At 40.7% G+C, this 12,747-nt stretch overlaps 1 protein-coding gene across 1 annotated transcript in view; it reads left to right on the top strand.

Annotated features, from left to right (window-relative positions):
* Nucleotides 1-10,221: 10,221 nt before the first annotated feature.
* The window catches only part of TSPAN7 (tetraspanin 7), a 38,827-nt gene continuing 36,301 nt past the window's right edge, over nt 10,222-12,747 (top strand). The window contains exon 1 of the mRNA XM_019528458.1: nt 10,222-10,299. Within this exon, the coding sequence (XP_019384003.1) occupies nt 10,222-10,299 (78 nt within the window). The remainder of the gene's footprint in view (nt 10,300-12,747) is intronic.

Here is a 12,747-nt window from a genome sequence, read left to right as displayed (position 1 = left end):
GAGATACAGGCATAAGAACCTGGGAAAATGTAATTGCCTGTAATTGCTTCTCTGAAGATAAGTTACCCCTTCTCACCCTACTACTACAGGGCATCCTTCTGAGTAATTTGTTGAGTCTGTCAAGGGCTTCCGTAGCCTTGTTCAGTCTTCCTTTACCCTACCTCCAAATTCAGCCTTGGTACAAGTGAATATAGTTTTATTAAAGTTCATCAAGTTGTATCCCCTGGTACATGGCTTGAATCTAGGACATATACTTCCTTGGATATTGATGAGGAAGGATGGAGAGAGATAAATGTTGTTAACATGAATTAGCTTTGTGCAAAAGTATTTAGCAGCCATACCAAAGCCAACAGACAACAAAAGTAGTTTTAGTTTTAGTTTTCATTGTTGTAAGTGGCATTCTTGGTTTCAGAAACTATCTTGATTATCTTGCACCTTTCCCATTAGATTCTCCCATGAGTTGGAAATGGATAATATCTCTCTGTGAGTAGACATATGTTATTAAACTATTTCAAAGTCAAAATTCTAGTAGAGCCTAGTTTTACATATGAACTATTAGTGCTACTGTACTCTTGTGGAAATTCACAGTGTGTTCAAGGGACATACTGTAACAGTGCAAGAATGCTACATTAAGACATTAATAATGACACAAGTTGTAACTAATGGGTTATTAGGGCTAGAGAGAAGTGTTTTATCCTTATGCAACATCAGATTATGGAAGGTATACAGAATCAGTTTGTCTTCCTCTTATTTCACGACAAAAATTTTGGACTTCCAAGGTGCACATTGCTTTGGTCTAAGCCAGGGGTGTCAAACTGATCTGGTCCTGTGGGCCAGATGAGTGGTGTGGGCCTTGTTCACATACCAGTTCAGGCTCACACAGACCCTCTTTCTTCCCTTCCCTTCACATGCTGGATCTAGCACACATGGCACCGACTCTGGGATCCACACCACACACAGCACCCTGCTCTCCCCATGTGCAGCATGGGTCCTGGACCAGCTGGAGCAGGTGCTGCATACGGCATGCATCCTGGACCGGTTACGGGAATAGTGGCATGCAGTGTCAATTCCAGTGGCTGGAGTGGGTGCTTTATGCAGTGTGAATCCCAGACTGGCTAGAACGGGTGCTGCATGTGTTGTATACCTCAGGCCCTGCACATGGGGTTAATTCAGCGTGTAGCATGTAGGCCAACTCGGACCCAGGGGCAGCACCAGGGGCCAGATGATGGGGCTGTATATTTGATATCCATGGTCTAAGCAATTGTGCAAATCCTGCAAGCCCAGAAACTGGCACAAGAAGCAAGGGTGAGTTCCCACTTTTAGAAAATCATAGGGGTTAGGGTCACAAGCCAATGGACCAAAGGGAGGGAACAGGTAAAAGATAAAGAAATATCAACACTGTGGTAACTCAGCACCTTAATTTTTTCTCCATCCCCCACTCCTCCCTGCTTCTGGAGATGTTCCCAAATAAGCTTTTAGTCCCACAATGTTCAGTTAGCAGTCTGTAGCTGCCCCCAGATCTAAGCCTACCTTCATTAGTCCACAGTCCCAACTGACCAAGCCAGTGGAATCTCCACTTCCACTCTGCACTCCTCTAGGGTAGGGCTGCCACATGCACGATGCTCTCTGTCCTCCTTATTTTAGCCTCAAGCTGTTGCTTCCTTTTTCCCTTGCCCCGCAAGGGGGCTTCTGGTAGGTGTAGTACAAATTAACAGTTATCACAGCTCTACAGTAGACTGCCCCCTAGTTCCACCTGCTGTTGTGCACATTACATTCGCATTACACAATGTTGCTTTTGTAGCAGTCTTGAACTGAAACTGATACATTTAAATTCAAAGTTACACTGTCTTAAAATCTAATACAACTTTTATTAATTTATCATTAGTCAATTCCAAAATTCATTTTTAATTTTAATTAAAAAATAAAGGAAGAGGAAGAGGGAAGGATAGCTCTAAATAAGGTTTATAGCTGGGCATAAAAACCTTTACATTTTGTAGTGAATCTTTCTCCTTAAGGAAAACCTTAGTCTTATCAAATCCAGAGTGTAGACTTGTCAGAACAGCCCAAGTTTGCATTTGAGTTCCAGCTGTTAACAGTTTGATGCACTACAGGTGTCTATGACAACCTTGGGGAAGTGATCTTGAGCCCATGATAGCTTGGGTGCATGCACATGTGGTCTCTCACTCACTCATTTTGGTTACTCTTTAAGGTACAAATCTTCCCTGCCTTCTTTTTGACTTCAGACTAACATAACTAACTACATTTTGCTAACCTTGGGAAATATAGTTAAGGCAATGCCATTCATTCAGAACAATCAGCTCACAGGTGACTTAAATTAAATGCTAAATGCTTCACCTGATACAGCCTACGGAAGAGTTACAGATGTGACACTATGTTTTAAAAACTTTTTTTGGGAGCAGTATTCCAGTGGAGGGCATGCTGCACTGGGTCAACCTAATGCATTTTGTAGGCAAAGTTTAACTTCTTCCTGCTTTTATTAAAGAGCAGGTTCTATTCTGCTGCTTTTCCTGAATATGAAAATTCCTAGCAAGTGAAGACACCAAATATTAGCAAAGTAATGTACAGAGAGAAATGGCCAGGAAAGGATTCTGGAGCTGATCAGTCATGCTGAGTCTTGCTGGAAATTAGGTGTTGAGTCAGATGGGCATAGCTGGAACTGCTCTCTCTCACAGCTGACAATCTGCATTGAACAGGGCTGAGTCTAGACGTTCAGAAAGCCTGAGCTTTAATTGATTCAGTCTCTTTAGGTTAGTCTAATGTGCATAGATTGAACCGACAGGCAAGTGAATAGATACTCACTTTTGATTCCAGAAATACAGACATATGCCTGCAGTGGTTAAGGCTAGAAGCCAGGGGGTGCTAGAGCAGCCCTCCCTTCTCTTTAGGCTCAAGGGAAGTTGAGCTGAAGGGGTGTGGCCAGGCTCTGGCAGGTGCAGTATGACTGAGGAGGGGTTTAAACTCCTCACCCCAGCCTGCAGGGACCCCTTCTGGGGTCTGCCTGGCTTTTCCCTCTTCTTCATGGCTCAGCACAGCCTAGGACTCCCAGAGCCTCCCTCCCAGCCAGGGGACAATCTTGCTATGCCATCCCAGCCACCAGGGCCAGGGTTTCATTTGGGGCCTCCCTGGAGCAAAGGCCAGATCAGGGGGAAGGAGTGGAGCAAAATGGCCCCAAGCCCATGCCGGGACATATACAGAGGGATCATGGCGGCGGCTCCATCCTGGCTGTGAGACCCACCGAGCAGGGGGAACCAGGCTGCAGGAGGGGGTTGGGGTGGCAGGGAAGGGGTTTGAATATGTCCGCACTAGCCCAGGACAGAGCCAAGCCGAGCCGAGCATGCAGGTGGGGAGCAGCTCCTGTCTGGTGGCCCCTTCTGTCTGCTGGAGAGCAGTGCCCAGACTGGCTTCAGCCCCTGTTGCAGTGTGCACAGCGCAGACTTACCCCCACCAGCCCGGAGTGCTATTACCTGCTTCCCCTGAGCAGCTGGGCACTAAACTGCTCACTCTTCCTCTACCCAATGGTGGCAGTGGCAGCACAGCACAGCCCAGTGTACCTGGAGCCTGGCTCAAGGTGCTAACCCTATGGCTTCCCTGCTGCCGCCTTGTATTATTTTAAAAAAGATACTTTACAAGCTGCTTTATGGGAAAGATGTTAGATGGAATCTTATTCTGTGCAATAGACAATGAAGCCACCAATGCTGGTAAATTGCGAGGTTAGACTTTCTGTGTTTATTTAATGTGTGAGATATATCTTTATCTAAAATATAGCAGGTAGAGTTTTTTTACCATTTTATAGTCTATATTATATATTCTACATTTAAATAGTATATCATTTCTTATTAATAATATAATATATATATATTAGCTATATATAGTCTTCACTTTGATTCCTGTTTCAGATTATCTGTCAAATAGGTCACATCAGGTATTGTCTGGTTATCTCCTCTTCTCTGTTCCTTCATCTCAAGTGGTGCATGAACTACTGGTGCATAATTTGTTTCATATAAGCACCAGAGTGTTCTTCCCTCCTTTTGTTGCTTATTGGAAAACCAGATTCTTTTTCTCATGTTCCTCAGTCTGTTGCTATGTTGAATGGATAAGGCTTAGTGTGTTGTGATGAATTTGATTAGCGTTTGAAGGATATTCACAGTTTGGATGCTGTTAATGGGTGAGATTCTTGTAGTAATATTAACTTCTTAGCATAATTCAGTACAGAATGTCTCTGCTCTCTCATAATTTGAAATTTAGGCAAGTACTTGTAAAGTTCTTGTTAAGTATGAAAGTGAAACAAGTAGATATGTCTCTGGAGAAGAAAAGACTGATTTAGAGGGAGAAAAACTCCTAGTACTGGGGAGGGCAGCTTAAGATATACTGGGCAATGCACACCTAAATATTTTGGTCACAGAAAACAGTGAATCTTTCACCATTTTCAGGACAGATCTTGAGCTGTACAACTTTGGCTCTTGGCTGTGGCACAGAAGCTGTTCCAAAGCAGGAAATTTCCTGTTCCTTAAAATCCTTTGTACTTTCCAAACTCAGGGGTTCATGGACCCCTGGGCAAGCACTCCTGAAGACTATATTTGGACCAGCTAGTAGCAGCACCACATGTGAAAAGCTATAGTTTGAGCCTGTTGAGTAAACAGTAACTCTACTTGTAGAAGTGGTGGAGTGTTCATAGTCACATCAGTGACCTCTAGTGAATATATAGATTTGTTTCCTTCTCTTATGCCTGAACTTGAGAGTCCACCACTACTAGGCAAAGCACATAAGCATATGTGCTTCAAGCTAAGTATATACTTAAGTGCTTTGCAGAATATAGACCTTAATCTGTAAAGACTGGATTAGATTTGTATTTGCTGTGTTTCAAAAGCAGGTTTTTTTAAATTATGTTCACAGTTTGTCTGCCTTGCAACCTTAGGAATGGTGGTATTATTAGATGAAGTTGAGTGTCCAGCCTGTTTAAAAACACAGTGGTGCAAAGCTGGAAAATCCAACAACACAGACTGCAAAAAAGAAAAAGGGGAGCAGTCATTTCTATTTCTTAATCTTCTTTGAGGGGCCTTAGTGATGGCAGTAAAAAGAGGGCAGTTCCAAGCCTTAGAAGGGGTTTTAGTGGTAGCTGTGTTGGACTAAGGACATAGGCAGACAAGGTTATTTGGGTAAATATGATATCTTTTATTGGACCAACTGAATAATTGGAAACATTGTTCTTTGCAAGCTTTTGGGCACAGGTGCCTGTGCTTACAAGCTTGCAAGGAACTATTTTTCCAACTATTCAGTTGGTCTAATGAAAGATATCACATTTAAGCCTTAGAAGATTAATTTGTTTTATTAATACACGTGTTCCATAAATTGGGAGGTTGTTGCATTGCTTTGATTTGTATGTTACAAAATGAGGGTTATTACCTTGAGATAGAAGAAAGCTGAACTGTTTTTTAAATAGCTGGAAATATGAAAAACATATAAACAGTCACTGGTAACAATGTTAGTTTTGTATCTTAAATAATTGCAGCAGCAGAGTATTATTTGAATGTAGCAGTTGCATTAGTATGATACCTGCTGTTGGTTAGGGAAAAATATGCTTGTTACAGATGGCTTCTAACTACAGTTGGGCAAATAAGTTGAAGGCCAGGGGAAGGTGGCAGGGAACATGTGGCTAACAGATGGTTTGAAATATATGTTTTTGGCTGACATAGATTTAAGCATTGTAGAGTCACTGCCTGCTGACCACATTTTAATCTTAAATGGTTTAATGTCCCAGAGGAAGCAGGTACAGAGTCACAATTTGAAGCTGATGAGCAGCTGACTGCTCTGGTATCAGTTCTGTTGGCTACAGATAACTGTATAAATTCCTTACATAGTCTATGGAGCATAATTTGCATCCATTTTGCTCATGGATCAGTGTTCAGAAAGCACAGATCACTTCAGGGTACTATACTGTGCTCCACAAACTAAGGATGCTCAAGGCACTTTAGCTTTCTACTTACCCATTTTTATTTGGAAATCTGGCATATTCCTTTTGATATTTCCAAACTGCAGGGTCTTATTCCTTAGATGTATGTTTATGCATATTAAATATAAAAAGTTTAATCAAGTTAGTAGTGAGAATCCCAAGAAATATATTTTTGCTTTTCATTTCTAACTAAAACAGGTCTTTTTCATCCTCCTTCTTAGCTGACGTTAGTAGTGTCACTGACGTTTTGTAATTACAACTTACAGTGGTAAATTTTCCCTAAAATGAATGGAGTGCCTTATATAGGTAAATCTCGATATGAAAAGCTTTAATTAGACCAAGATTTCTGGTTATTTCTCTTTAAAGTGCTACTTGAAATAAGCTTATTTTTCTACATCGAAAATTGCTATTTATTATTACAATTTACTATTTTGTATTCTTATAGTACCAAGTAGCTACAACTCGGATCAAAATCCAAAGCTCTTCTTCTATACAAATCTTTCTAACAGGATAATGTATTTAATGTGTCCCTATAGAAGAGTAATTTTACTGGATGTACAATTAGGTTACATTTTCACTGCTGCATTGGCCAACATGCAACATTCCGAGTTGCACTGGAAAGCCAAACATAAGTTACTGTGTGTGGGGGCATGCTTTCATATGTGTGTTGCTACGGGACACCATCCAGTGTGTATTTTATGCTGTCACTTTGTGCTACAGTAAGCTAAATTGCTCTTTGATTCTTCCTCACGGAATCATGGGAGCATTTGTCAACCCTCCACTACAGAAAGGGTGTGGACAAATTGGAGGGGGGGCCGGGGCACATGACTTATGAGGAAAGACTGAGGGAACTGGACTTTTTTAGCCTAACAAGAGGAGACTGAGAGGAGATTTAATAGCAGCCTTCAACTACCGAAAGCGGGGTTCAAAAGAGGATGGAACTAGACTGTTCTCAGTGGTGGCAGATGACAGAACAAGGAGCAATGGTCTCAAGTTGCAGCAAGGGAACTTTAAGTTAGAAATTAGGAAGAATTTTCTCACTAGGAAGGTGATAAAACACTGGAACAGGTTACCCAGAGAGGTGGTGGAATCTCCATCCTGGGCGGCTTTTAAGATCCTGCTAGACAAAGGTTTTGCTGGGATGATTTAGTTGGGGATGGTCCTGCTTTGAGCAGGGGGTTGGACTAGACCTCCTGAGGTCCCTTCCAACCCTAATTTTCTATAATTCTATGATTCTTCCTGGTTATCCAGGTTTAATTGTGAGAAGGACCTTGGTGGATTATCAACCCTTGAAGAATTTAGCCTGTGTCCTCCCTGCAAAGAGTTACTTGCTTGAATAAAACTGGCATTAAAGTTATAGCTTAAATCTCTGGCCATGCCAGCTAGTCTGGCTTGAAAGCAGCAGTAAATTCAGACAATTAAATTTTATGTGAATTGAAAAGATTTAAGAGGAAACTTGAGTAACAACTCAAGTTAAATGTTCAGTGAAGGTACTGTGATAATAAGTGTTAGTCCTGGTTTTAGAGGGAGATATGCAAAGGGTAATTATGTCTTTTTTTCTGGGTGTTGATGAATTCAAAGCTCAGTCCTGCAGCTTCAGCAATTAAGCTAACCATGACTTTTCTAACATTCAGTCCCATCAGTTGGCTAAAAGCCAGTATTAATCTTATTTTATTTTGTACTTCTAACTAGTACTATATTTTCACCTTAGATAGTATTTGTATTGTGATAATAGACATTATAGATACTTTTAATTACTTAATAGAAGAGTAGTAAAAAAGAACAACATATTTCAGATTCTATTTTTTTTTAGAGAATTAAAATGGGGTAGGCTGTCCAAGAGTGGCTGTAGTAGAAGAATGGGTAATTTTATTTTTGACTCATAGTTTCTCATCCAGACTTGGCCAGCAACATTCATAGTTTTCTACTGACCTAGGTGAAATGACTTGGTGGTCCCAATCTGCTTGTGGACCTGTGACCGCATTACTGAATTCCCTTCAATGGTTTGTACTGACTGGCACCCTTAATAACAACTTCAACAGAGAAGCCAAGAATCAATGTTCAGGCTGCACAAGAATTGCAGTACTGTGGAAGATCTACTTCATTGTCCAGCCTTTGACAGGGACCACTACTAAATAATGTAGAATAACACAGGGGAAAAAAATCCAAGTTGACTCTTATCGCAGCAATAGTGCATGGGGCACATTGAGTCCTGTTGTATTAGGTTCCTTTCCCAAATACCATGGGTCCCATCCAAAAAAGCATACAGCCTCCTATATACCTTGATTCATCAACAATTTCGGTGGAAGTTTGATATCACAATTTGTTTTATTTACATCTTTTGAATAAATCTTAGTTTAGCTGGCAGAGAAACCCCCATGGGAGACTGTGGCCTTGTAGAAAGGGGTACAGGAGGAAGGAAAAAAGGGAAGGTATGGCACGGGGCAGCAATTTATAGTCTTCCAGCTAGACCCATCCTGCGGAGCTGGGGGGCCCTTAACAGTGTTTGGAGGCAGGGGGCCTCAGCAATGGAGAGAATGTGCATCAGTGGCCAGGTCCTAGTGCCAGCCTTCCTTAGACCCAAAGTGTGCCGTTCTGGCCTGTTACCCAAAAACATTGCTGACCAGATGGATGGGTGGGAGGAATGAAGCTGGGATGGAGAGACTGGATATATCTGAACTGTCATCCTGCTGGGCTTGGGACTGTCTCTGAGAAATAAATCCCACCCACTAGTTCTTACCCCACCTATGGGCAAGTCCAGCAATTAAGTCAAAAGTAGTCAGGTTTGAGGGTTTCTGAGTGAATGTCATAGTAAGAGAGCCTGAAAGTGGAACTGTGGTGCACGCTTATGACCCTTCTAAGACAGGGGTGTCAAACTCGTCTGACCCTAAGGGTATGAGGCCTGATCAGGCACACAGTAGAAATTTTTTTGGGGAAAAAGTTTCCATTTTCATTGCAATTTTTTTAGCATGAGTATGGTGAGAATTAAAGAGGTGGCTCATGGAAGGCTAACTGCTTTTATTTTTGTATTGATGTTGTTAAGCTCTTTTCATGTTTGTGTGCATGCATTGTTCATCTTTGCTCTCAAAACAATCATTCTATGAACTCTTTAAAAGAATAAAGGGTGTCATCAGAATTCTGACACAAGGTTGCAGTGGTTAGTACTGCTGCATTCAAAATGTTTTGCTAGGTTGTACAGTATTTTAACTTCCCATCCTGTAGTACTTACTGCAGTAATGGCCTCACTGTTCCTTTATGACAAAAAAGAATGTTTTCCAAATGTGGAACACTTTCCCCTGTGAAAAATGTGATGCATGAAAAAGTTGCCCTCTTCCAAATGATCAAGTCATGACACGGTTTTCATACTTGCCCTCTAATTAATTCCAGCAGATGTTAGCACTTAAGAAAGTTTGACCAGGGTTATTCATTTAGGTCCTGACAAGTCTGCCAGAGTTAAAATTAGAAACAGCAGCTGTGTTTTGCTTTGCAGGTTTCCTGTGTTGTACCATTTCATTTTTGCTTATCAGCTTCATTCATACATGTGAACATGTATCATTCATCAGAGGAAAATTTTTATTAATTTCTGACTTCACTCCTAAGGAGAGAGCAAAGGTGAGTCAAGGAAGAACTCAAAGCCAGTGCCCTTCGGTTATTTGGCTGGTTGCATGAGAGGTACATTTAGAATTTGCTCGCTGTTATTTTGGAAGTTAGTAAATTTTGTGGAGAGAAGGACAGTTATTTTTAATTGTGTCTTTATATATTTTTAAGGCAGGTTCCATTTCTGGGACTGCCAAGGTTGACAGGATTTTTTTATGAAAAGTTTCCCTCCATTGGGAAATGCACAGTAGATCTAATTAGCTATGTATCTTGGTGGTTTCTTGATTCCTTCCAGCCTGCTAAACCCACCTGACATCACCAGACATTTGAAATTTAGGAAAGATGAATTGCATCAGTTCAGGTCCCTGTTCTCCTGGGTGATTCCATTTATATACTGACGTTCTCTATTCTGCTTTGATGAGAAGAATATAAGAGAACTTTACTGAGGCAACAAACCTAAAAACCTATAAAACACCGGAAGGTGTTCAGAGAGGAGCAAGATTAAGCTAAACAGACCAGAGTCCATGACTTTACTTTTTTCCTTTCCTTATGCTGCCCTACACTGTTGACCTCTTTGAAACAGATTTTTTTGTGTTTGTTTCACAAAATGAAGGAGGCACAGAAAAATGATTCCCACAATGAGATACTGAACAATGAATGTGACTCCTCATTCTTCGGGTTTTGCAGATCCTGATCCTAAAAAATGCGGAGCACTCACAGCTGTTGTTAAAGTGAGTGTCATACATGCTCATCGCTTATCAGGATGAGTTTCAGAATCTACTTTTGCTGGCATTTGGGAGCTCTAGCACAGTCACTTGCATCTATAATGAACAGAAGGACATGAAATATGTAGGCCAATAAACTAGCAATAACTCTTCCGTACTTTTATTTTCACCTCAGTAGATGATAAACTTTAAATGTTCCATATGTAAAACATGCTTGTATATCAGTTCCTCTGCGTTTGGGCCTAATGAAATCTCAGTGGACATAAAATGCATCAAGCTTTTATTTCTTTTGCCCTAGTTTAAGGCAGTAATTCCCTTTGTAATAAGCAACAAATGCCCTGCCCATAAAGTTTCAGATGCAAATGAGTGATCTCATTTAGGGTTCTTTTAGTGATTATTATTTTTAAGCGGTGCGCAACATTAGCTTTGCAATGCTAATACCATTAAAGCTAGCAAGAGTCTTATAATAACCGTACACACTTCAAAAATTTACCTCTTTGATCCTCTTCTTTTACATTTATTTTCACCAAAGGACTTGTCTCTTCCAACCCAGAAATGATAGCTCTGATCACTTCTGTAATAGTTATGGTGATGCTTTTAAAATAAATATTTCTCAGGCACTTTTGTATTTTCATCTGTTTTGAAAGTACTATACATATTTTTGTGCACAGTGGTTATGACTAATTAAGGTTCAAAGCCCAGCTGAATGTACAAGTCTGCCTGAATTTTATAAAACTAGAGCACATAGTTTTTTTTACTAGAGTTATTGCCCAAGCTTTTGTTTGCGAGTCTTAAGAAACATTTAAATCATTTTATTGGTCTAGTGAAGTGAAACCAAGCCCTCAACTTAATGGTATTTTCTCTGTGTATCTGTCTTTGTGCAAGTTTATATGCCTTACTTACCCAGGCAGCAGCACGTTCAAACGTGGAGCACTGCTTCATGCATACAACGTAAGTGTAGGACAAGCAGTATCTGAACAGCCCTAAAGGAAGTTAATTAGCATTGCTTTCCAGTGGTCATAAAATCTGTACATACACAACATGTCTCCACTGCAAACTTATGCCTGGCACCAGTGTGCTGAAATATGCACACCACTACCTATAGCAGGGTAGAATAGCCTTTCAACAATATTACTAGCTCGCCCATGGTACTACACAAATTAGGTTGCACCTGTGCAGCACAGTACATTTGAGTGTGACACTGCCTAGTAGAGTAAGTTGGCAGTGTGGACAAGCTTAGGCAGTGATTTACTTCTTGATGGCATCTAATTAAAACATTTAGGGAATGCTCTGGGCATTATTTAGAAGAAAGCTATTGGTTTTGATTACCATCATAAAAACTGGAAAAGCCTGACTTCTATTAAAATCAGGAGATTGGCTTATTTGCCTCTGATGTCATAGTAAGACCAGAGGCAAGGCAACAGAATGGGAGATGACTCACCAATTTGTCTAATGTCCCAATTCTACTGGGAACAACATCATGACTTAATTTCTTCTACTTCTCACAATTCATAATGAAAATTTGATATAGATCTTAAAAGACAATATTCAGTTATTCAGTGACACCATTGGACACTCTATTTTAAGGAGTTATGAGAATATAAGAATTATGAGAAGTATAAGAAATAACAGTATACTGAAGGGTTTCTGAATTCCTTGGGTGACTCAGCTCAGGAGTTGTGATCCCAGAAGGGAACAGCTTGTATCTGCTTTTCACACGGTATGCCTATACTGCTTCTCTAGTACTCTTGAGGCTGCAGGGTGAAAAAGTATACCACACCCATCCATTCTTGCTTTGTGTGCACCAAACCTAGGAATGAAGCAGTGAAGCTACCCTGGAAGAAAGATCTCTTTCTGCCATGATTGGCAAAGGAGGGTGTGCTCAGGGCAGTTTCATTGACTTGTGTGCAGCCTTGGCACCCATAGAGTAGGAGCAGGTGGGCAAGAGTGCATTCAGAAGTCCACTCAGGAGTGCAAAGGAAGTGATATAGACATAGCTATATCTACCTAAATGGGAGAAGAGTCCCATAGAGGATGCATAGGAATATAAAAGTTTCCAGATAGTCCTTTATACAGAAGGTAAGTGTCACGGATTTTCTTATACCATCTCTCACTCTCTCTTGTTTTGTACATATAACAGTTTATTCTAAGTGCCCTGTCCAGTAATTCCTGCTGTGTGCTTTAAAAAATTAGCATCCACTGTCCATTTTGGTGATGTGCTGGTGTTTGGTTTGCGTGGTTTTTGAAGCCCTGGGAGAATTTGGGTGGTAAGAGGATAAAGTTTAATTTGAAATTCAGTTAACAGATTTCTCTGGAAACCCAAGAGAGTTTCAGGACAGCATTATGTATGGCAGAGTTTCATAATAAGACTCTTTACTTTGAGGTGGTTTTTATATGGTTTGGTGTTGATTGAAGTTTTTCCTTTGAACAGTTGCTAAAAGAACATGGAGCCTT

The sequence above is a fragment of the Crocodylus porosus genome, unplaced genomic scaffold (genome assembly GCF_001723895.1).
Source record: "Crocodylus porosus isolate Cpor-Errol unplaced genomic scaffold, CroPor_comp1, whole genome shotgun sequence".
Lineage (NCBI taxonomy): Eukaryota > Metazoa > Chordata > Crocodylia > Crocodylidae > Crocodylus > Crocodylus porosus.
This window is presented reverse-complemented; position numbering and strand designations above follow the sequence as displayed.